General features: G+C 41.6%; 2 protein-coding genes across 4 annotated transcripts in view; both read right to left on the bottom strand.

Annotated features, from left to right (window-relative positions):
* Positions 1-11,841, bottom strand: part of DERA (deoxyribose-phosphate aldolase) — a 57,322-nt gene extending 45,481 nt beyond the window's left edge. For 2 of the 3 annotated variants that reach the window (XM_027782845.2, XM_027782846.2), the window contains exons 1-2: positions 2,465-2,513; positions 1,707-1,804 (exon numbers count right to left, since the gene is read on the bottom strand). In XM_027782845.2, the coding sequence (XP_027638646.1) occupies positions 1,707-1,804; positions 2,465-2,507 (141 nt within the window). In that variant the 5' untranslated portion in view covers positions 2,508-2,513. Of the gene's footprint in view, positions 1-1,706; positions 1,805-2,464; positions 2,514-11,674 lie in introns of those variants that run through there. The other variant, XM_055809014.1, reaches the window with a different exon arrangement.
* Positions 11,842-13,189: 1,348 nt separating this feature from the next.
* STRAP (serine/threonine kinase receptor associated protein) lies at positions 13,190-21,501 on the bottom strand. Its single transcript, XM_055808868.1, has 10 exons — positions 21,236-21,501; positions 20,107-20,242; positions 19,267-19,348; positions 18,929-19,001; positions 18,256-18,352; positions 16,694-16,831; positions 16,016-16,152; positions 15,085-15,234; positions 14,486-14,551; positions 13,190-14,164 (listed from the first exon to the last, which is right to left on the bottom strand). The coding sequence occupies exons 1-10, from the start codon at positions 21,345-21,347 to the stop codon at positions 14,103-14,105; spliced, it is 1,053 nt and encodes a 350-aa protein (XP_055664843.1). The 5' UTR covers positions 21,348-21,501; the 3' UTR covers positions 13,190-14,102.
* Positions 21,502-25,400: the final 3,899 nt, after the last annotated feature.

Here is a 25,400-nt window from a genome sequence, read left to right as displayed (position 1 = left end):
TGGTCAAATCAGAAGACTTAATTTTTACATTACTGCACCTGCAGTATCTGAAGATAGCCAGGGTTATGGAATATCCTCTGGATTTTCTCACTGACACTGTTTCCCAACCCAAAGCCACTGGACTGCTAAACTTGGTATCAAGTGACTTCTCATGCATAAGAAACTTGAGAAATGCGGAGCGTGTGTCTAACTTCCCTCAGTTTATGTCCATTTTTTATTTAATCATAACATTCAAAGCACAAGCTTTCAGGTTCATGTAACAGGAGGAAGTTCCTTTCTATCATCTTCCAGTAGGATCTTGCAACTACATCAAATTATATTCAAATTGTCACCCACAAAATCTGTGCTCATTGCAAACGCAACTTCAGTCAGCCAGCCCAGAATGGCTCCCCGACATGCTAAACTGAGGATGCCAACTATTTTGAACATATTTTTGTAAGAATTAAGTATAATTCATTTATTCTTGCTTTGTTCTATTACATAGCGCTGTTAAGACTGATCCTTCATTGTCTCCTTCCTCCTGCTTCCAGGCATTCAGTTACTGTTGCAAGTAAATGACTTGTTGAGTGTGTATAGGGGGGGAATCACACACATTTGCTTGCAGAACAGCTGTTGGGTGAACGAAGAATCAATTTGTCCTTTGGACACTGGTTACAGCCCCATGGCTGAGAGCTCACTGGGAGCTCCGGGTCTGCTGCATGGCATTTCTCAACCCTCGCTCTTGGGTGAACATTGCCAAAGCACCCGCGGCACCCTGCGGCCAGCTCTGCTCGTCATTCCCCTCTCAGTGCTTCCCGTCCTGCCCCTGCACATGGCCATGCGTCACCTGCTCTGCTTTGCAGAATGCATTAGTTCACGCTGTTGACCTGATGACTTTGCATTACGATTCTCATATACAAACTGGAGAAACCAAAATTCACACCAGGCCAGTATCTGTCAATTGTGCCGGGGGGCACTAAACAGCAGAGCCTGAAGGTAACTGCTGAGATACTCTAAACATATGCATTCAATGCATACAAGTCACCCTCGTAGAAAAGTTCATTTGCACCACTGGCTTTAGCGAAGGTTATGTGAACCTATTTTCTACTAAGATGGATGGACAATAACCGATCATTAGCCTTATCTCAGAAGTTGAGAAGTCAGTCACCTTAACATCAGTGGGTTCGTTCTTTTTTTTTTTTCCTTCTGGTTTTGTTGGGGGTTTTTTCCCCTTTCTTCCCCTGAATGCCATAGCCAGCCAGGATTTTGGAGTTTTAGGTAAGAACTAGTTGAGCAAAGACATTACACGTGTTGGGGATATTTAAGTAAAGAAAAATCATCCAGATAGGTCAAACTTGACAGGGACCATGATCCCTTACAGCTTTAAAATTAAAAAATAAGAAGGCAGCATGCAGAGAAGACTGTCTTCAAAACAGAATAAATGTGGTGGGATAGTAATATACAATTTAATCCACTCATGAATAAAGATGACTTAAATTCATTTGCGGTTTTGCCACTCATGAGTTATAAGGTTTTTAACTTGTTTGGATAAATGCATCACGTTATTCCATCCCATCATCATCAAATACAAATTATTAAAATAAGACATGGACAACCACATCTTTTAAGTTTACATGTATCTTGAAAAAAATTCAATATTGCAGCCAGGAGAGGAAGAGTGACTGCTTTAAAAATACAGGAACAGAATGCATAAAAAGAGCACTTACTTGCCAATTACCTTTCACAGTTCTCCATTTTTTAATTTGTTCTGCATGCCTCACAACTGCAGGTCGATTCACATGCACTTTTGAGATCCAGCCAAGTTCTGGGGTGGAAAAGGAAAAAAAAAAAATATTTTTTCTGTGTTCTTTTAGTATATGGTGTGGGACTTCAGAAGAAAGTTGTAACTTGGTTTGGAACTTCGGAATACCATATTGTGCTTTCATGTCCTTTTAAGGACTTGCATACTTATCAACAGTACAAAATAAGACAATAGCATTAGCTTCTGTTATGGTATGGTCTGTGAACTGGACGTTTCACACAGCATGTTTTGTTTGTCTTACAACTGAATTAAATTACTGCTGGCGAGAGACACTATGTCGCCAGTCCTGGGCTATGAAGTTTATCATACATGTCGCATGTAAAAAAACCCTGCAGAACAGCCTTGTGCCATTACTGACTTAACTCTTGATTCCAGAATATGGTAACATTTATTCAGTCCTTTGTTTGTCTGCTGGCACCCAGGATACAACATTTTGTGTGTGTGTGATCCTTTGTTTACAGGAACTGTACCCCACATGGTCACCAAAACATCTGGACAGACCGCTGCATAACAAAGCATTTGGGCTGTTATTGTCTAGAGCTAATGGTACTGAATTTGCTACTAGGGCCTGACTAACTGCAGGTTTCCAAAACCACTGAATTCCTGGGCAGCATACCTCCCTGGAAGCTGCCCAGATGTGTGCCTGCCTTGAGAAGTGCTCACCTTGCCAAGCACCCGGGAGGACACAGGGCAACATCTTCAACATGTAAATTCTTTCAGGTGCCCACTGCAAACAGCCTGACTCACAATTTCAATGACTTTCGGTATCCATAAACAATAACTAAACCTAAAGACAAGCAGATGCTCAACATGTACTAAAATAATGAAACTGTTTAAAAACAGAAGCACCAAAAGTTGGACACTACTTAATAAAGGGCAACTGACTGATAAAGGAGAACTAAGGGTTCAGGCTCCAGAATCTAAATTTTCTGCTTAGCATGATAAACCAACGTCTTCAAAATCTCTCATATCCCAAAACATAAATAATTCTTCTAAATACTAATCATATAAGCAATCCATGAAAACACTCTGAAAACAGCATCAACAATCATTAGTTACCAATCATCAGTAAATCACCACCATCAATCATCAAATATCATCAACAGTTAAGGTCAGCATATGGACAATGGGCTTAGATACTAAGAGATAGTAATTCCAGGGGACTTAATAAATTAAGAGCATTTCATCTCTACAAGTCTTCACTACTGTATTAAACTTACATTTCACTTGAGCACATTGATTAAAAAACATTTAAAACTTTTTAAAAAATCCAATAGTCAAAATTACTAATTTTGTACAGAAATCTTATCCTCAAATATTTTTCTTCCTATTTCAAATAGCCACAAAAAGTTCAGAACTAATGTACTAGCTAAAGTATGCGTAAATACAAACTTGCTTTGCTAATTAGACTTACAGAAAGCTCTGGAAAAACCAATTTAGGGTAAAGATGACTCAGTGGAAATGCAGGACAAAGGCATGAAACAGCTGAAGAAAATCTTGTACTGAACATAGTAAGTCACCTTTCCTATTACCACATACAAGTAATTAAATGAGTGGTACCTGCAAGGTCAAAATGTTAGCCAAAAGCAGAAAAAGTAAATCAAAGAAGGAATTTCAAAGGAATCCTAAGCAATTTAAAGATTTCTTTAAAAATTTAGCATCAGTCTGACTGTATGGTGACAAATAAAAAGAGGAGCTTGCAAAGCTGCAAACCAGCTGAACAACGAACCCTCCTTACTTCTTTCCACTTCCAAAGCCACAGGTTTATCCATTCTGCCCCAAAAGCAAAAAGCTCAACTGACATGTAGAAAGCAGATGAGAAAAGCTATTGCAATAAAACCTTTGGCTAGAACTTTGATTCTTTTTGGATATTGATAAATGCAAACCATACAAACACAGAGAGCTGAAATAAAAGCTAGCAAACCTCTACATCCTCTGCAGTTGCTCTGAGGTCAAAGCTGCTTCGTGATCAGCAAAACATACATCACTTTCCATGAGACCACTATAGGCAATATTTGACAAAGTCCACAGGGAAGGAAAATACGAATAAATAAAAAAATAAATAAAGGAAACACCGACTCTGTATTGTGATTCTCCTACTATGCACCAAGTGCTCAGGCAGAATCATTTAATCATAATTCAATTTATCAAGGTAACTTTTGAACCCTACTGGGTGCATAGTGACCTTTCAGCCCCCTTGAAAAGTGTGATAAAAATCAAAGCAAGCAGTTTAAATAAGGAACTCAGCTTCTCGCTCTCTAATAAGGATCACTTCAGTTGCTCTAACCTGTTCTTTCTACATTATGAAAGACAATAAAGAAATCCAACTAAATAATTCATTTATAAAATTTATAAAAAACTACAGCCTTCTATAGACAAGTCTAGAAGAATATGAAGATCATGTCTAATCTGCTAGATATGGAAAATTTAGGTTTCAGATGAAAAGTTTGGAAGAATATGAAGATAGTGTCTAGTCTGTTAGATATGGAAAATTCAGGTTTCAGATGAAAATTGAAGTGACAGAACAGAAACTTCCCCCATGAACAGGTTAACTCTTCATTACTTATTATTTGGAGAGGATCCAGCCTGATTCATCTTGTGTTGGACTTCGGTAGAAACATACATACAGCTATTGTACCTGCCCCTACCTGACTTTTGAGCATAGCTTCTCGTAGTCTGAGTAAACTTTTCAGGAGATAGACCACTGCACACTAGATTAGCTTGAAGGAAATAGTCAAGTACAAAACCATTTGGAGAAAGGAAGAAAAAAAAAAAAAGGAAAAAATAAATTTGTGATCAATGGGAGAAGAGATGGGGAAGAACAGTAGAAATGAAATAAGCTACTGCTGTTGCTTTGCCCAAAGGCACCTGGGACACTTACCATGTATCGGGTGATCAGCAATAGTCAACTACGTGTTCTTTGCAAATACGATTAAATTCATTGTCTTAGGCCCTTTTCTTTGTGTAGCACATTTTACTTTCTGTTTTCAATAACTCAAGACTACTCATGAAGGTAGCTGACACATGTCAATTCAGTAAGGTATAATTTCTAACATTTGTGCCTGACACACAAGTATCCTTGGAAGAGCAAAGAACTGGGATCTCCAAGTATTTTTTTGAATGTGGGATATCAAACCACTGCGCACAGCACAGGCAGAAAAATTTTTTAAAAAAGTCTTAAAAAACCATCAGAACTCCATCCTGTCTGTACAACTTAACATGAGACATTATTAAGCTTCCTAAAGGAAATAAAATGGTGTAGTAAAAACAACGCATGGCAAGGAAGGACAAAGGTTCTGGTAATATGCAGCAGCAGATGGAGACTTCTATCTAACACAGACCTTTTATTCAAGCCCACTTCTCCATTAATTAAAGCAGTGGGCAAGTGAAAACAAATATGTCTCAGTATAATTGTCTCTAAATAGACTTTCAAAGTTTGTAGTGTGAGGTCTCAGCAAATCGTTAAATGTAAGGCTCTATTCAGAAAAATCACTCGCAATTCCAGCTTTTTTTTTTTTCATTAAAAATGAGGATAAAATAATTATTTGAAATAGAACTGACTGCCTTCGGATTCTCCCCCTCCCCCACTCCCCCAAGCTTTATGATTTAGTATCTGGCTAAGGAAAACTATATTTAATTAGGCTCATTAACCTTGCAGTGTGAACACATCTTTTTTTTTTTTTTTAAATAAGTCATCTGCTAGTCATCTGCACAGTCATGTGGCTTCAGGGATAAAAGTAATTAAAGCAGTTACACTATAGCTAATTAGCCAATATTCTGTAATCACTCTTGAAGTTTACTTTTTTTCTCTGAAGACATTTGAAAAAAATCATATTCAAAATCTTAACAGGAAATTCATCTCCTCACTTTGAAGAGCACGAATCCAAAAATACCAAGCATTTCCTCAGAAAACAATAAATAAACCCACTTCATTAGTATAATTACATAAATATCTAAGACACCTAACACATTCCTCATAAAGCAGACTAAGCTTTCAGAAACTTTAAAAAAAAAAAAAAAAAAAAAAAAGGCGTAGATGGCATCCCTTCAGATGGTAAAACAGAAAGCTCAAGAATGCCTGAGGCTGTAGTTTCACAAGCATTTTAAGACAGCACTGTCCCCAAAAGAAGCTGCCCCCTCCAACTGGTTATTTCCTCCTCTGTGCCAGAAACAGCATGTGTGCTCCTGCTCCTACCATGAACACATGATAAAAATGGGTAAGGGAAATGATGACAGCTGTTATTTCTGGAGAAGCAAGTGAAACATGCCCTGAACCTTTAGTGGAGGAATGAGGTATTCAGCTGGACACAGGCTGACCCCAGCCGGCCATGCATAGCTGAGCAAAGACACCAAGGAGAGGGAAAACGCTTCAGGAGCAGGTTTTGTTCCCGTTACCTTACCACGTAAGCTGTTCAGAGGTCTGTGGGTTATTCTGTTTCTTTGGGACAGAAGCTGTAGCTATTTTTCCCTAGTGACTCTTGCTACGGACCTATTTTATTTTCAAATGGGTCCTCCTTCTACAAAAGAAGTTCAGTCTCTAAGTCATCAGCATTCATATACTCAAAGCAGGACACCAAGATGTGAGTGCTGAACTAGAAATCAGCTCTGCTAGCTTGTGGCAGTAGTAAAATCACACAATGCTGACCATGGATCACATGAAGTGGATCGTGGTATCCTCCAAAGCACTTTGAAAACCACTGCCAAGCCTTTCCTTAGAAAGCGAGCAGCAGAACAACAGCAGCTTGATTTCCTGCAGGTCCAAGTCTTCTGCTGTTCCCTCTCTTCTTCTCTGGCTCCAGAGAACTCTCCTCACCCCAATAACCCAGCTGTCTTGTTATGCTTCTTACAGCTATGGAGTTAAACAGGAGGTTGTCACTCGCATAAAGCCCGAAAAAGATGTAAAGTCATGTAATTGCCGAGCTGTGCCTGTCTTTCCCTCAACAGAGGGACTAATTTGGCCACTCCACCCAGTGACTGACTTATTTCGAAAACGTCTAACTGTCCTTTAAATTTGATTAAATTATCCAGCAGATTCAAAAGGTGTTAGAAAGGAACAGGGAAGAAACCGCTATGGTACAGGCTAAAAGCAGCTATTAATATATTAGAACAGAACTATGCTGTCTTGAAAAGGGACACAACACTTCATTCTCTAAATGCCACTTACCAACAGGCTAGCTCTCACATGTAAATGACTCAGAAATACCAACTCTAATTAAAAATATCAATTGAAACATAATGAATGTATTTCTGGCCCTTCAACTAGAGGGACTAAGCAACACAGATGGATTACTCATTTATTTTTTTTTTAGAATTCAAGAACATACTTCTCAAAACAACTGCAACTAATTATTCTTTACTCAGAATATATATATACACACATATACATACATAGACACACACACAGGTAGTCACAGAATAATTTGAGTTGGAAGATCTCTGAAAGTCTTTTGTCCAAGCTCCTGTGCAAAGCAGGGTTCAGCTCTGAGCTCAGGCCAAGCTGCTGAGTGAGGGCTTTTTTCAGTTGAGTTCAGAGTGTCCCCAAGGATGGAGACTGCACAGCCTTTATAACAACCTGCCCCACCACCTGACTGTCCTGCGTGAAGTTTTTTCTTTTATCCATTATGAACTTCTCTGTCTCAGGACAAGCCTGCTGTTTTGCTTCATCCCATGATGCAAACCTATGATGAGCCTGGCTCTACTTTCTTGATATACTCCCCGCAGGGATGAGCAGGCTGCTGTTAGGACCCCTGAAAGCATTGTTTTCACAGACTGAACCAGCCCAGGTCCCTCCGCGTCTCCTCACAGGGCAGGTGCTCCAGCCCCTGGACTATCTTGGTGGCCCTCTGCTGAACTTGTGGCAGTTTATCAATCTCTTTCTTCTATTGGGGGCAACAAAACTGGACACTGTCTTCCAGATATGGCGTAGCAAGTGCTGAGCAGTCCCACGAGCTACTGGCCATGTCCCCACTGGTCCAGCCTGGGGGGTTGCTGGCCGTTTCTGCTGCCGGGGCTCATCTTCCCCGCTCTGCCTTCCACCCTGCTCAATAACACTGGGCTCCTGTTGACCCATTTCCCCAGCCAGTTTGGGTCCCTCTAAATGACCTGGCTAATTTAGTCTCATCTGCAAACTTTATGAGCAAGCAGTTCATTGCCTCTTCCAGGTCATTGAAAAAAATTTTACACAGGATGTATCCCAAGCTAGACCCCTGCACTACCCTACGTGGTACCAGCCGCAAAATAGAGTGTGACCTATTAACCATCACCTTCTCTGCCCAACCATCCAACCAGGTTTTTAACATTTTGGTATCCACCCATCCAAACATCCCAACTTGGATACAAAATATTGCAAAACAGAGTGTCAAAAGCCTTGCAAGTGGATGTAAATGGCATCCACTGCTCTCCCCTTGCCACCACATCCAGTCATTTTACTATGGAAGTCAATTAGACTGGTCAGGCATGATTTACCCTTTTACTAATACAATATATGATGTAACTATGTGACTGGCAATCAGCTTTGCTGTTGTTTTGCCACATGACCTTTGTTACTGTTCAGGCCATTCCCCCTTCCCATTTACCTTCTGAGTGGCCTGAAGAAAGACTTGTATCCAGGCACAAGTTCAGGCTCCATGCAAACAAGCTGTATTATCTGCTTGGCTTTAAACATCCTACTTGCCATCTTCTACCTCTGGTCAAGGTTACCGACTGTCTGTCTTTCTCCATGAATTCTGAAGCTGTTGCATCAAGACTCCATCTGCACAGAACCCAAAATCCATGTGGCAGATGTCTGCATCCCCACAGTTAAACCAAAGGAGCATGCTACTAGCTCACACTATAAAACAGATGTTCATTGATGTGTTTCACTATTTTGTTGTGAACTGCATTAAAAAGTTGCATCTGATGTTTTCCTGAAATGTGACAAAACATAAAGCATCTGTTCCATTATACTCCAGTCTCCTTGGAAGCAGAACAGGAGAGGCAGACTCTTTTCAGGCCCTGCAGGCATCGTGGTGAACCCAAGTACCAAGAATGATCTCACCAACAGTCCCTGCAGAATGACAAACTTACAAAATTCCTTATCTCCCTTCTTTAGATGATTCTCTGATGACAAACGTATCACTGTATTAAGACTAGTGACCCTCTGATAGTTCGCATAAATCAGTGTCTTTTTAATCTCTGTTACATGTACCTGTTCTTTACTACAAGTAAACACCTTGTTCTTCTACTAAGGAACAGCGATAGGAAGAAAGAAAGAAAGAAAGGATGAATTAAGGGCTTTTACAAAAGTGTATTTATTTTACAAAAAAACCCCAAACACATGGGAAAGCATTATATACCACAATTTGAGAAAAGATTGGCTTGTCATTGATAAACAAAGAGATGCTCCCTAACAGCTGCATCAGAAATTTACTGCTTAAATAATGACATGGGGCAGCAAGTATAGAAACAGCAGACAAGAGAAAAGGACTGAAAACATTTTTAAGTAAAAGATATTTTACCACTAGGTGTCCCTGTTAGAAAACTATAAGCCTACAAAATGCTCTGTGACATACAGGGCAAATCATTTGATTTATTGTTAAAGCTGCTGGCACAAGCTGGCAAAACCTTCAAAAGCCAAAGGGCCTAAGTGACAGAAGCAGTGTGTACCCTTAGCAACCATGAAAGATAAAGGCAAGGGTTTAACATGTCCTTTTTGAGTACTGCTATCAGCCAAGACACAGCATTAAATAAGATACTGCAACTTAAATATAGCACTTCACATAGTTCAGATGTGCATTTAGTGGGAGAGTGAATGGCAGGGAGTTTAATTCTCTCTTTAAAGCAGTCAGCATAAGGCAGCTGTTAGAAACAGCCACAGTGGGTATGCTGCTTAATATAAACATGGTCATGGCTGCACCATTTCCCTACTATGTCTGTCCTGCACATCCAACCCAGCTCATTTTGACCGCAATGGATTCACACAAAGATCACTGGGAAGGGATGGCAACAAGTACCTGCAGATAAGCTGAGGGCAGTGGCCTTTCCAGGTAAATCAGTTGCAGCTGGAAGAGGCCATATGGTGCAGCCCTGAAGACATCCATCCCTCTGTGCTCTCCGTTAATAATCTTGAGCATTAATTGACTCTGCCTCTTGGGCAGGGGACAGCTACTTACAGAAGACAGAGTTACATTAAATATTTGGAATGTACTCAGATTATTTTAGTGGCTGCAAAAAAAGCAATGATTATGTTGCATTGGTCAGCTGCACATTGAGTAATTTTCCCTCGACTACAGTTGTCACAGTACGACTACAGTTGTCACAGTAAGATCCAGCCAAATGTTACTGTTGTCGCCCATCTCTCCCAATAGTTTCCCACTTGGCAGCACAGCCTTCTTTACTACATATATGCCTGTCTGTCAGGGGATGACTGATAAGAACTGAACTGACTTCACATTCTGGACTCTCCACACATACTGACAATTAATTGTAAGGATAAATTTACACTAAGAAAAGGCACAGCATGCACCTAGTTTAAAGTAACTGGACCACATCTGCAAATCTCTGAGCTAGCTTTTTTTCAAACAGACATTGAAGTTTTGCCACTGTTATTAACACGTTTCTTTCAGCAAAAAGAGGGTGTTGAGATGATTACAGGTGAAACTCACCTGTCTCTGCAAGCAACCCACAAATAAGCACGTTACAGAGCAATGAGACAGCTCACTTTCAGGAACTACATGTCAATGACTTCAGTGAATGAAAATGCACTTGGCTTTCAGTTATCCACAGGCTAATCATTTAAACTGCATGTTAGCTCTGCCCAAAGCCTGTGCTTGTGCTAGAGACCGGAGCACAGCCACGTGACGCTGTGCAGCGTGGCCTCCTGAACTCCTCTCGTGCTAACTTTGAGATCTCCCTGTTCCGCACCAGCTGTCCTTTATTTCTCACCTTCCATGATGCCATGCCTGTACCTCGCCAGGCAATTGTCCATCTACTCATATTGACCAAATTATCATATGCTGAAGGCAGGCTGTGGGAAGGCTCACCACCTTGATTCATTCCATCACTGCAGCTGGGTCTCACTGGGTGGAGAAGTCAGAAAGCTGTAGCCCTTTCTCCTTCCCACCCCAGCAATCAGCAGATGGAGGGCTCCAGCCGGGAAATAGCAGAAAAAAAAACCCCTTTCTCGGCTGCCCTCTGTCGTACCTGAGGCACAACCACCTTTCAGGTCTGCAGACCACCTGTAAATACCTGGAAAATCCTTATCAGTTTTCAGAGAGCAAGCGACAGGGAGAACAATAAGGAAAAGTAAAACCCTGAGTTTGCAGATCAGAACCCAACTAATAAGTGTTCTCAGCCTCTTGGGGGGAAAGCGGGGGGAGATTTGTTCAGCAAGAAGCAGACAGGTACACAGAGGGCACCGGGCCCAGCCACCCGCCAGCCCGGCGCCCTGCCCGCGCCTTCCCCGCCGAGCCCTTTTCACCGGGCGTAGCAAGGGCGAACAGGCCTCCCGCAGCCCCCCGTTCGTATCCACGGCATCTGTCAAAGGATCTAGGGAATCGCAAGCACGTTCCGACTTCGGCTTTTCAGAAAGAGAAGGTTTTGCAGCAGCGCGGCGGGGGCGCGGGCAGACACCAGCCCGCAGCCCGCAGGCCCCCGCCACCTCGCCCGCCCGGCGCTCACCGGCACCGTGAGCCCCGTTCCCGGGGCGGGCGGGCGGCCCTGCCCGGGCCGCGGCGCCCAGTCTGCCGCCTCCGGAGCCCCTCACCCCGCCACGGCTCCGCAGCCAAGAGCTCCCACCGGTGGAGCCGCGGCCGGACACACCTCCACGGCCCCCGCCCGGCGGGGACGCCCCAGCGGGCACGGCCCCGGCCCGGCCCGCAGGCCGCTGCCCCTTACCCAGCTCGGTGCCGGGGTTTCGGCCCGCCATGGCCCGCGCTGCCGGCGGCTCCCCGCTCCCGCAGCCCAGGAGACTTCGGCCTCACCGGTCCCGCCCCGCACGGACAGGAAGCGGCGGCGGCCAGTCTCCGCGGGAGCACGGTGCTGCCACGCCGCCACCGCGCCCGCACCGAGCCCACCGCACCCGCGCTGCCGGCGCTGAGGCAGCCCAGGCCCTGCCCGGCCCGGCCCTCCGCGGGGTGAGCGCGGGGCCCGCCGCCACGGCAGCCCCTGGGGCACGCCGGTCCGTCAGCCGTCCGCGGCACCTGAGCTGCCATCTCGGTAACGAGCCCAGACAACTCCAGGTTTCTTCGGGTTGAATCTTCAAGTAGAAACTGGTGTCACAGTACACTGTGGGCTCTGGGAACTGACTAACCTTGTGAATTTCTAATGAACTTACTAACCTGGTAAATTTCTAGTAACACCTACAAAATCAAAGACTGGTAACAAAGCCACCAATAGCTTCACAGCCCTTGCTTTGTTACCGAGTTGTAATGACAGAAACACATGTGAAAAATGTATTAAACCTTGTTAATATTCTCATTTAGATGAAGTAACTTGCAATTTTAGCCCTATTTGCTCAGTACTAGCAAAGAAACCACAAACACAACAGCATCACATAAAGCAGCCAAGGGTCACGGTTCTGAAATCAGAGGACGTCATTCCAGACATCTCCAACTGAAATGTTGCACACCCTAACCGAAACACATCTCAAAGGCCACAGCCTGCAAGAAGCATCACCATGGGGCAATCTACGTGTTTCTTGGATTAAGCACATCCTCCAGCTTGTAAAATGAACAGCTTCTAGGTTGAAGCACTAGATTTTGAGCCCTCACAAGCCTTAATGGAATTAAAGATAAGGCTGAAACAATTAGCTATAAATCAGATGCAAGTTGCTTCTTTTTAGAAAAATGCAAATAACTGCAAAACTAATTTTGGAATGAAGTCAGAGAAATAACATGCTTAACACTACTATTGCACTAAGAAAGAATGATACCATGAGTCATGGTTTGTTTTCCTTTTTACTTGCCCCTGCCCAGCAGCTGAGGCTGGAGGAGACCCCTGTCAACCACCTGCATCCAACCACCTGCTCAAGCAGGTTCAGCTTCAGTAGGTTCCCTAGGGCCACTGTCTAGTTGGGTTTTGAGTATTGTCAGGAATGGAGGCTTCACGACCTTTCCAGGCAACCTGTTCCAGTATTTACCACCCCTCATAACAGAAAAAGATTTTTTATATTCAGACAGAATGGCCCATGTTTCAATTTATATCTCAAATGTTTAGCTCCAATTTTTCTAACATGACAGCATTACTGTACTCTTAGGAAAAAAATCCAAAAGAATCTAATTACAAGTACAAATATGAAAAAATAAAAAGGTGCATGAATAAATATACCTCTGTATAAACTTTTCTTCTTTTCATACAGAATGCATTATGTAAATTCTTCAGCATAACATTAAAAGGAAATGACAAGTAGAAGAACAGCAATATTTTCTTTAATGAAGAAAATATGATTTGTAACCTTGAAAGAGTAACTTTTTTTATCCAGTCTGGGGAACTAAACTCAAGCTTTATACAGATTCAGAGCCAACCGCTCAGATTTTCCATGTACAACCCAGTATTTCAGGCAGCATGTTTAATTTCGAGTTTTAACTGGTTTTGCTTTTAGAGACTCACTTTTACATTCAAACTTTAAAGAACAAAAAGACACAAAGCTTACACAATCAGAGAACTTGCCACCCTCGGTACCAGCACTAAAACATCCTTACTGCTTTTCTTCTGTATAGTACAAAAGCAAGATGCTCAGAAGATTACATAATTAACTTTGTTATTTCTCCATTCTGTGAACCCAACGCTCAACAGTAAGATATGAGTTTTGAGTCATTTTATTTAGACAACTGAAAACAGTTAAACATTCAGAAGCAGCATACAATGAAACAAAACCCAAACCAAATATTTTAAGTACATAATCCCTTCTTTTCAACTAAAGCCAAATTTTCCAACTTTCAAGGAGGGGAGGGAAAGAGGAAAAAAAAAAAAGGAAAAACCATTGTGTCTCTTCTCCATAATAAAGAAAACACACTACAATGAGTCTAACAAACTGGAGAGACTGGATCTCAGCTTGCACACTTCTTTTAAAAGACAGTAGGCAATCATGCTAAAGAGATAGCAGAACTCTACTAGTCTTTTTCTTTTTTTTTTTTTTTTTTCCTTTTTTTTTTTTCGGATACTCAGTTCTCTTACAGACAACACCTAGCCAGTTCCACCGCATTCTCATCAATTACTGCCCATCTTTGCCTTATGTAGAGAGCACACTCTGGAAGGCTGCTGTTTATCACTGGTCACTTGATTTAGTCTTGTATGTCCGCATGTCGCATAACAGTTGCGATAATCAGGCCTTAACTTCAGGAGTTGAGCTGTACACTGAATCTGAGTTTTCAGAGGCAAGATCTTCTGCAATTAAATAAAAAGTATTATTTAACTTCACCTTAGATATATAAACCAAAGAAACGTTGCACGGATTGCTTAAAGACAGATTCAGTTTGTTTTCCCATTTAACCTGATCCAGTTATTCCACCCTGTATGTTCAGTCTGCACAGCTCTAGTCACTAGTCTGACACTTACCAAATGGTCATTTTCAGGAAAAAGCAAAGATCTTTGAGAAGAGCGAAAAATGGCAAAAGGTACTTGGGGAAAACTACCTTGTCCACACTAAACATCTTGACTGATCTTTTAACACTTAGCCCAGTTGAAGCTGGCAGTTCAGTGCATTACCTATTTCCTCCTCTGCAGTTCCTGGAAGGGTGGTCCTTGCTTTTGCTGCTTCTGCATTCTCCTCTTCTGTAGAGGGGAGGGAGAACAAACAGTTAGTACCCTCAGTTACCCCCAACCCACCTTAATAAAAATAAAATTCAAAAAAATTTCCCACTTCGTGTTGAGAAGAAACAGCTGGGTAAGCAATTCCATTAATGAATACTCACTTGCAGTTTCCTAGACATTACCCCCGCAAGTATAGAGAACCAATTTTTTTAAAAAAATATATAAAAAAAGTCATCCACATTTCTTGCTAGAGACTTATCTCTTTAAGACTTATAGAAGTGGTATTTCATATTCCTTACTCTTTAACATAAATATACATCAGATTATTTGCTTAAATATCCACAGAATATCTATATTCAATAAGCTTACAGGTTTTAAGTTAAGTGCTGTAATGGCAGCTACAAAAGTAAATCCTTCAATCTTAACAGATTTGAGTGGATATAGAAACCCTCAGAAGACAGTACAAGTTGCTGTATGAAATTCAATGTTTATCACTTATGAAAGTTAGTAAGTGCACATGGATCAGCCAAATTTCACCAGAAACAAGCACTTACCAGGAACTACACACTTCCAGAGACCATAGGTTTTCCCTACTGTTGTCTGCCACAGCCTTAGTGTACCATCCTCAGAGCCACTTGCATATAACTCTCCATCAGGGCTAAATCTCACACAGTGAATTGGACCAAAGTGTCCTTTGTAAGATTCTATAAGGGAACATACCAAGACCATTAATTTCAAATTTCAGCCAACAACTGAAATTAGTAAGTAAAAACTGATCAGAAGAGTGGAGAAAAATACTGACAGGGGGGCCCTTTTAGCTTCTGATGCAAAACAAACCTTCTATTAATTGTTATTTCAGCAATCTCCAATTTAGGTAACTAACATATTAATGTTTTATTAATTGCAAGAAAACTGGTGCTTATTTATTCTAGACAAAACTACAAAGCAAGCCAGTAGCATGGAGCACACATGCCCTGTTCCTTCAACCACTCACTCCATACACATACAATTTTAAACAAGAACAGAATCAAATAATACACTTAGAAATACACTTTTTAAAAAATATATTTGGCCAACATTATCAAGAACACAAACATAAAACATTTTTCATAAAAGCAAGTAGCTGCAAATTAGAGACACCTAACGAATGCTTTGGTATGGCACAAGTTAACATACAACTTGCTATTGCAGCTACACAGAATCACAGAATTGTTTAGGTTGAAAAAGGCTTTTAATATCTAGTTCAAATATAACCTAGCATGACAACTTTTTCTAAATAGGTGCAAGAAGCTATTTAATGGAGACTTTAACTAGTCAGGTATAGTGAGAAAGGAAGGAATGCTTGCTTAACTGATAACATACCTTTTCATCCTCTTGCACAGCATGCTATGCAAAGACCTTATTTGAGTACAAGCTTATTAGTCTTATTTCATTAATCTAATACCCATTTCAGAACTCATTTTTGATTACAGAAAACAAACATACCTAATTCTTCTCCTGTATTATAGTCATATTTATAGAGTTTAAAATCTTCACCACCTGCAACCAAACATTCCTTTGCAGGGTGAAGTGATGCTGAATTGATTGTAGCAGGTGCTTCAAATGATTTAATCTGCTCTAGACTGAGAAATAAAAGTTTGTTAACAAAAGTTCATTTAAAAAAAATCCTGAAAGCAAAGAAACCGTGATTCTACTAATCACAACTGCTTTTAAGAAAAACAGAATACACCCACATGGTTTCTGAAACAATTTTTAATACTTGAAAATCACACTTGTCAAGTTAGAAACAAGTTCAGAATAAGCAAAACAAAAGCTCACACATTCAGAACTACTTTCTGGAATATGCTTAAGTGTGTAACTTGCTTTCTTAAGACAACAGAGATGTATAAATAATTAGTTCTCTGAAAAGCACTGAACTGAAACTGAATCCTGATTTAACCACAAATACAGTTAGTATGAAAATGGCACTGAACTTTCGAAGCTTAGTATTTCATAGACAGTTTGGGTTCACTATTTTAGAAGAGGGTAGCTGTTTCACACTCTGCCTCTGACAAGACAGCAAAGACATTCACTAATACCAGTTCTGACAACTTGGTGATTTTAGTTTTTACCCACAAATAAGCCCATTACTCAACCTGTGCAAATTCTGTGGTCTGGACTCACGTTTCTGCACTATGAAAAGCAATAGTCTTCCCGTAAGTTATCACAAGTATCTGTCCTTCTGGAACATACTCCATGCTGCTCACTGACATTGCAACATTTAGTGCCTTCACTTCAGTCATGGTACTCCGGTCCCAGAGGCTTAAGAGGAAACAAAAAGGAAAAAATGAGACTCTACAATTACTTCAGCAAATCAAACAATTTTCACCTCCCATCCGTGTCAAGATTGGGATCAAAAAAGCCACCTAACAAAGAACACTGTTTGACTCCACAGGTACTTCAGATCGTCAGTGGCGTCCTTACCTTCATTCTCATCTAGGCAAAGTTTTAAGACATGCTTACTTTAAAATACTTTTACTTTTGAAGCTTCATGCAACAACATTAAATGGTACACAGATCATTTAACTACTCAAGGATTCTCTTAGAGATCAGAAATCTTGTTTTTAGTCTGAGCAATAGAGCTTTCTAGAAGCAAGGCTTGAAGATTCCATTCTGCCCGTTTACCTTACAAGGCAAAGAGGTAGTAATGCCAACTTACACAAAGAACAGTGATTAATTTTAAATAATATGGTTTTCTTTGTAGGGGTGCAAGAACTATCTAAACAGAAAAGAAATTAAATTGTTCTGCTATGACAACTAAAAATCTTCATGCATTAACTGACTGCTGCACTTCTATGTCTGAGAAAAATGAACAAGACCAGGCCCTTGCCTGTCTTGAACACTAGGAAACTGAAAAGATCTGGAGCTGAAAAGGAGACTACAGGGAAACTGCACCAGTGACTTCATGCTCCCATCCTTCCTTCCACAATGTAAAAAACACCATTCTGCTTCTCTCTGTCCTGAGCCATAAAGAATCACTAATCAGCTAGGTGTGAGACGACACTGTTCATATCAGACAGAAAGCTGAGGAAGCAGTTAGGCACATCTCCCATCTTTTCTGGACAGCATAGTTTGAGGAAGGGTCTTTGTTAATTAATCTGCCAAGCAGCCAGGTTTGTCTAGGTTTCAGCACATCTACCAATTGAGCATCAAGTAAACAAAATACAACCATGACTGGATGAGCCATCTTATAAAAACACTAAAGCCTACTCAACTTATCAGCATGGCAGAGAAATAAGGCTATGTCTATCAACAGTGCGCTCTTTCCAGATACTCTTCCCAGTCTTTTATCCTAATGCCTGGCTAGTCCAGGCCTCATGCATCTTTCAAGGCTCGATTGCAGAAGACAAGAAAGCAGTATCTCAGCACAATCCGTATGCACAAGACCTCATCTATAAATTCCTCTTCTCTACGATTGCAAAAGGCATAAATTTATTCTTACTATGCAGTTCTCAAAACCCAACTCTTATCAGGGAGGACACTTTCAAGGAGTAAATCAGAATTATTACAAAAGTTGTATATCTAATTGCAGCAGAACTGTATTAGGCATGCAGCTATAATAACCTAGGATCAAATAACCTGTGTTACTTATACCCTTTATCAAAACACACAACTATCTTCTTGTATAGATTATGATGATAAATACAAGTGAGCTTCTTAGATAAAAGAAAGTTACTTTTACTTACCGGACAGTTTTATCATCAGCTGAAAGAATCTGTTTGTCATCACTGCTCCATAAAGCCTTTTTAATGCCAGAAGTATGTCCACTGACAACATCAGGTTCTTAAAATAAAGCCAAATATTTTAATACATGTAAGAAATTGAAATACCATCATGCAGCAGTTTGGGCACTTTAAATTATATGGTTTTCCATTTACTAGAAACATAAAATTACTTCAAGCACTTGTGACTTTATCTGTAGATCTTACTCTAGGAACTGGATAAATGTACACTGGGTAACTGATTGGCTAAATTTAAGAAGCATCATGAGTTTAACATCAAGGTTCTCTAGCTTCATATTACACATCAGCAGTTTAGTATTCACATTAATTTAAACAAACTTAAATATGTGGAATCTTTTTTCTTTCAGATAACTAAATTATGATTAATTAGACCTATTTCTAATGAGTCTGTATCAAACTGAAACATGCTATCCTTGAAGTCCATTACAGGTAAACTCCAACTCACTTGTAAAAGCATAAACTTAAAACCATCGAGGTTATCTTACTATAGCCACTATAGACACTACATTTGAAAAAACAATCATCAGCTTTTATAATTCGTAACAGAAAGTAGATCTTAATTTCAGAACTTAATTATTTAACTCCACGAAACAAGAATCAGTTCTAAAAGACTCACCTGCTTCTGGCTTGCTCAAGTCATAGATACGCAACAGTTTATCTTGTCCACCTGTTAACAGATAATTGCTATCCTGAAACAGAAGTTATAAAGGGTCAACTCTATTTTGAATCAAAATACCAGCCTTCACCCATGAGTCTTTAAATAACAGTTCTTTCTCTCAGAAAGCCTCTTAACACACTTAACTACAGTTAAGCTACAATCCTAAAAACTAGAAATGGTATGCTAGATTATTTGCCTGTTAAGATACACACATAAAAATTTGGGAAGTAACTAATAGCAAAACAGACCTTAAAAGCTTACTTCCCTGATGAAAAAGGTACAAAGGTTTTTCATACCTGTGTAAAATCCACACTTTTGACAATGTGTTTGTGAGCCAATGTGATTAGTTCATCGCCCGACACAGCATCCCACACTTTGCTAAACAGCAAGAGAAAATATTTGTATTTCAGTAGCACCAGGACAAATCCACCTGGATAGTCAGATTAGTTTGTAAGCAATCTTTCCTGACACCATCATAACATTTTATCATAAATGCTACATTCTTATGTATTCTTACAAACGAGTTAGTGAGAACACTTTATACGTTTTTATTAAAGCTTTTTTTTTTTTTACTATGCCACCATTTAACTTCCTCCTTTTCTTCAGGACAAAGCAGACTAAATAGTATTTTACTTTTAAGACAAAGGGAGCTCTCCTCTGCAATTTTATTGACAGAGATTGCCCTCTACTAACAGGATTCAACTTGCTAAATATTAATTTATGCTGCAAACAGCACAAACAACAAAAAACATCAAAGAAATAATTTAGTAGAATTTTCAGAAGAGCTTTCTTGTAATAAGAAGAGACTACCTGGTAGAAGCAAAATAAAAATCACTTTTTTAACTCTGCCAGAACTACAGTTGCTAGAGATTAGACACACATAGAAATGTTATTCTAGTGAACTGGCATGCTAATTAAGTATATTATCAAGAAGCAGTCACTTGTTCATCACAATGGCATTAACTGCAACTGCTTTCAAGAACCTAAAGTCTAGGTTTTATTTTGGCTAGCCATAAATAAACTAACAATTACTAAAGAAAAACAAATGGCTCGGTAATTTACTACAGCTACATGTCACCAAAGAGCAGTAAAGACTAAAATCAAACTACAGACTTCAAGGACAGATAATCACTTACGCTGTAAAATCTGCTGCTGCTGTAGCTGCTTTAGTGGCATCAGTGTTCAAAGTGGCACCCCAGACAGCACCTTTATGACCGAGAAACGTGCCAATCCAGTCTCCTGTGTCACCCTGGCGCAGCATAGGCTTACCATCTTCAGAAAAACAAAATGAATATGGTAACATGATAAAAAAAGGAAGTGGGTTAAAAAAAAAAAAGATTCCTTTGCACCAGCATGTGTAAATACTGCAGATTTTATGAACCTGTTCTTTGTAAAAGAGTTTAGCTGAAGAGCTTAGATATGCAGCTGTACTTGCTGCATGTACCCAACACTGTGTAAACATTACAATACTACTCCAAATGATTTAGGTTTGTGTTAAGGTAATACGGAGACAGAAAGGAGCACAAGTCTTGTGCTTGCAATCCATTATGTTTAAAACACATACAGAGATGGTGTAAAAATGAAATAGACTTTCCCATGATTATTTTTTCTGGGAGGCTATCAAAAAGCTCTTCACATAAGAAGATATTGAGCTGAACCAGAAGTGCTCCAAGGCAGAAAGAAATGTCTTTTTGAACTTACGAACACATACAGAAGATTAACATATACATGAATGAAGGGGAAGTGCTATTCACATAGTGAGTTCTCATGGGAAGGGGGCGGACGTCGTCATCCTACACCCAGCGAGGCAGCTGCCCTGGCTAAACGGGAGCTCTTTAAAACCCACAGCTATGCGCACAGCCGGCGACAGCGGGCAGTTAGAAATAAAGCTTTTCGAGGCTTACCCCCCCCGCCCCCCGCCAACAGTTCGGATCCAAACTGGGCGAATGCGGGCTGTGATACCCTCCCAGCCCAAAACAGCGACTAAAGCACCACGACAATCAGCCGCCCGCTCCCTCCTCCATGCGGCAGCACCGTGCGCTGGCGTTACGCGGCAAGTACCGGCCTTTCGCCGGCCGCACAGGGCACCGGGCACGACCGCCTCGGCGAGCTCCGGCCGCTATACACACACACGCCGCCACCCCCTCGGGAAAGCGAGACGCGGCCTACGAGCAGGCGGGCCGGCCCGCCGCCCCCCGCCCCCACCCCCCGTCCCAGGGCGGCCCGCCGCGCAGACTGCACAACGGGGCCGGCGCCGCCGCTCACCCTTGCAGGCGCTGATGAGGAAGTAGCCGTAGGGGGTGACGCCGCTGAAGGCCAGGTCCACCACGGGCCGCGTGTGGCCGGAGCACGTCAGCGGGGTCTGCCTCATGGCCATGGCGGCGGCGCGGCGGCGGGAGGGGGGGGGGAGGGGGAGACGGCGCTGGCGCGAGGCGGAGGCGGGGCGCGCGCGCACGGAGCCTGGGAAGGGACACGAGTCCCCTCCTGCCGGGCAGGAAGCGGCAACGGCGGCGGCGGCGGGGAAGGAAGTGACGGCACGGAAACGCTTCGGAGCGGAAGCTGCGTCAGCCAGCGGGCGCGCAGCCGGAAGCGCCGCTAGGCGCAAGCGCGCGGCATTCGTTGCTGTTATCGTTGCCGGGGAGGCGCGGTGGGCGGGGCCGGGCGGGGCGGGACTCTGCGCGCCCGGGACACCGCCCCCCTGCGGAGCCGACCCGAATCGAGCCGAGCCGGGCTATGCCTGGCGGCCTGTGGGCGGGAAGCCGGCTCGCCCCGCGCTTCCCGCGCTGCCGAGTGCCTTGTCAGCCCTCAGGGCTTCTGCCGCCCCCGCGCGTTCTTTCCTCACCCCCGTTCCCGAAGGAAGACTGTCTGACTGACCCCAGGGTAGGGTCCAAGGCTCCTCAGAGCTTCTTTATTGTGTCTAGGAGCTCTTCTACAGCAGTTCCCGGCAGGTTCCAGCTTGCACTTGCTTTTCAGCAGTTGGGGTGTCACAACGCAGCCCGTCTCCCCATGCCCAGCTTCTTCCCAGTTGGCACTCTGTGCCCCTGTGGTGCTTCTCTGGCCTCTTCAGGCTCCTAAACCAGCAGCAAATAAACCCTGTCAAAAGGAAGCGCAGCTCTTTCTGTAGAGCTAGCTCCCTTCATGGCTCTCTGCAGGATCCGATAAGCCTTGCCAGCCACGGAGGCTGGTGGAAAGACAGATAGGGGGGATGTAGCGATCTCGGGATGCATAGCAGCACCCACCTGGGTTTGCATAAAAGAAGAGGGAGCTAAGATGGTGGTGGTGGTTAGGGCTGCCCTCAGAAGCATCTAAAAATGGCATTTGAAGATGTGTCAACAGCCTTCCTTAAAAATTAGGGATGCTGTTACTCTTCTTTCAAGAGGCTAAAAAATCAGAATGATTGACAGCTGCTCATCTACTTTTTCAAGTCTTACAGCTAGGAAAAGCATTAAAATCATTAACAGATAATTGACGTTTAAAATAACTTTGGTCTTCCACAGGTTCTCTTTAAAGGATAGGCACCATATTTCATTTTCTGACCCTCTGGTATTTCATTTATACCCCCAGAGTTCTTAAAAGTAACTCCTAATGATTATGTAATTTCATGACACATTTTCATGCATACTAACCACTGCTGACACTTCCAGTTTTTCCACACACAGCCACAGACTACCACATAGACCTTTTAAGTACCTGAGATTTTCCAGATTTTTTCCTTGCAGTGATAGCAGTCTCTCACTGTGCTTTGCCAAATATTCAGCCTATAGCTGAATCTATCAAGTCTCAGACAATCATGGGGAATTCAAATGTAGCTCTGAAAGATTTAAAATTAACGTTAAAAATAACTTCCCAAAACGTGTGTTTGTCTTGGTAAAACTGACTGAAGAATTTTCTGTATTTTATCCCGTTGTTAGGAATACTTTGAGAGCTTAATGTACAAAATACTCGGCAGAGTGGCTAAAACTTCAGAGTGCAAAAGTCAAATGCCGTTTTATTATACTTTATATTATAGCAGTGTTTCAAAAATGTCATGGCATATTAGTGTTCTAAACTTTACATGTATGTTCTCTGTTTGTATTATTCCTTGTAATTTTTTTTTCTTCATTCCTAACCGTATATGTGTTTTGATTCTCAGTAGAGCCATTACACACCAAAAATACATTTATAGGAATGGGGCAGAAACTAGGGGTATAGATGGAGATCCCTTATCTAAACATATTTAAAACAGGACTAAACAAATATTTATTAGTTTCACATTTTTCAAAACCTAATCTAAACATATCATTGTGTCTCCTAATTGGAAATGCTGCTTGGGTTTGCATTTTAAAAAACTGTTCTGGTAACTGATGTTATAAACTTTCTGAGTGTGTGGGGGGGAAAACCAAGGGTCGGTAAAGTTAAAAACTTTGTACTGAATTTAAATTACCTACTTAAAAATCACTATTGAGGAAGGGAAAGAAAGGGAAAATTGTGTTTAGGGAAGTTTATGATTTCATAGTTTTGATTGATTTTGCCTTCTGTTAAATTGGAGCATGATTTTCCACCTGCACAAAGAAACAACATGACATCTACTTAGGAAGACATAAAATCTGTAACAGGCAGACATGTAAAAACATTTTCAACTTGCCAGTAGGTAGCTGAAAATCAGAAAAGGAGAAAAATCATGGAGATGCAAAACCTATAAAGTCTAGACATATTAATAATCCCATCAGGCCCAGAAAAACTGTAGGGTAGTACTATGAATTAAGTTTTTCGTATGCTGCAGGAACATGAAAATTCTAGGAAAGGAGCATGATGGGTGTCACTAAAGCCAGACCCTTAAAAAGAGACTTTGATACCTACTGTGGGACCTGGGCAAACTTGAGGCATCATACTGTTAACTGCTGTGTTTCATCCTGAGGGAAATAATTGTACTGGGTAGAGACCTGTGTACTGATCATCACCTACTGGCCAGTTTTATAAAAGTTATGAAACTGCTAGTAGATGGACTTAGTACAAGCATGTAGATGATTACATGAGCACTGATCCCACACAGTGCTGGTGTCTGCCTCCAGCAGTAGGTGCTTGATTGATTCCCAGTTAGAGCCTGACATTTCCCCACTGCCCCCAGCCTCAACCTCTCCGGCCTCATTGCCCAGGCACTAGCTCCTCCATTCTGTACCAGACAGTGGCTTCCACAAACTGATTTTTGCCTTCCGCTCTCGATGTGTTTCCATTCCTATGTGCAGTAACAGTATAGCCACATGGCTGGACAAAAAGGATAGGAATTAGGCCCTTTGAGTCTAGATTTAACAGTGATACAGAAGGATATGACTTCTTAAATCACAGTTCTAGAAAGCAAGGGGGAGCTTTATTATCTTTGGGAAATACGACTAAGGACATACAGAAATAATACTGAAAATAAAACTATCTACATTTTTTCCTTAAATCTTTAATACCAAAACAGAACATAGTAATTGAAAGTCTCTGAAGTTTGTCCTAGGCCTAACTCGGGGTATATCATGCATAATGTAGCCAGCCAGTTTGTTTGGCGATGATCTCAGACATTTCCTGCTACATTCTGGTGTACATTCTGCATCTGTAGCCCAAATCCAACCAGAAATTTTTAATGCAGAATTTGTTAAACTGGGCGTGGGGAGGGGAAGTACTACCATGAAGCACGTTTGTGGCTGGAGAAGGAGAAACACTTTGCCATGGAGCCACTGCAAGGTGAATGAATGACAGGTGTGTCCAGGAGGAAGTATTTCAAACAGAAGCAAGAGCAAGGATTAGAAAGGAAGGGGCCAAACACACACAGAGCAGGAGCAAAAAGAAATGCTGAACTGATCCGGCATCGTCAGCGAGCTCTTGCTAAGGAACACATCCTACTATCATTTCTATCCGATGTGCTTCCTCTGCTTGTATTTAGAGCTGTTGTTTTCCTCTGTTGGAGCCTACCAGCCTTTGGCCCTAGCTGCCACTCCTCTGGCATTTCCCCTGCCATTGCCCTCCTTTTATCTCCCTAGTAGCATCTCCATTTAAATATGTTTATTCCCCACAGTCTGAGGATGTTTGATTTAGAAATACACTAATTCTGTGCCCTCAGGCTAAGCTACTTTTAATACAGAGATTGTTAGAGAAGCTAGGAACTGTGAAACAGGCCTCAGTTCTTCAAGAAAGGCCAGAGAAGGTACAAGGAAAAATAGAAAAAGTAGTTACTTACAACTGAGAGCCTAGCAAGCTTAAAATAAAAATACTAAGTTAATACTGAGTTTTATTGTTTTAGCCAAGGTGATTATTTATCAGATTCCAATAATGTTACAAATAAAAGAGATGTCATTAAAAAAGTTTTATTCAAAGTTTTGTATTTATCTATTTATTGTCCAAATAACTGTCTTGTAGTGTTAAATAAATATTCGTCAACTCCAGTTTGTCGGCCTTGTAATCATACATA

Source organism: Falco peregrinus, chromosome 6 (genome assembly GCF_023634155.1).
Source record: "Falco peregrinus isolate bFalPer1 chromosome 6, bFalPer1.pri, whole genome shotgun sequence".
Classification (NCBI taxonomy): Eukaryota; Metazoa; Chordata; class Aves; order Falconiformes; family Falconidae; genus Falco; species Falco peregrinus.
The sequence above is the reverse complement of the archived record's forward strand: the minus strand, read 5'-3'. Positions and strand labels throughout refer to the sequence as shown.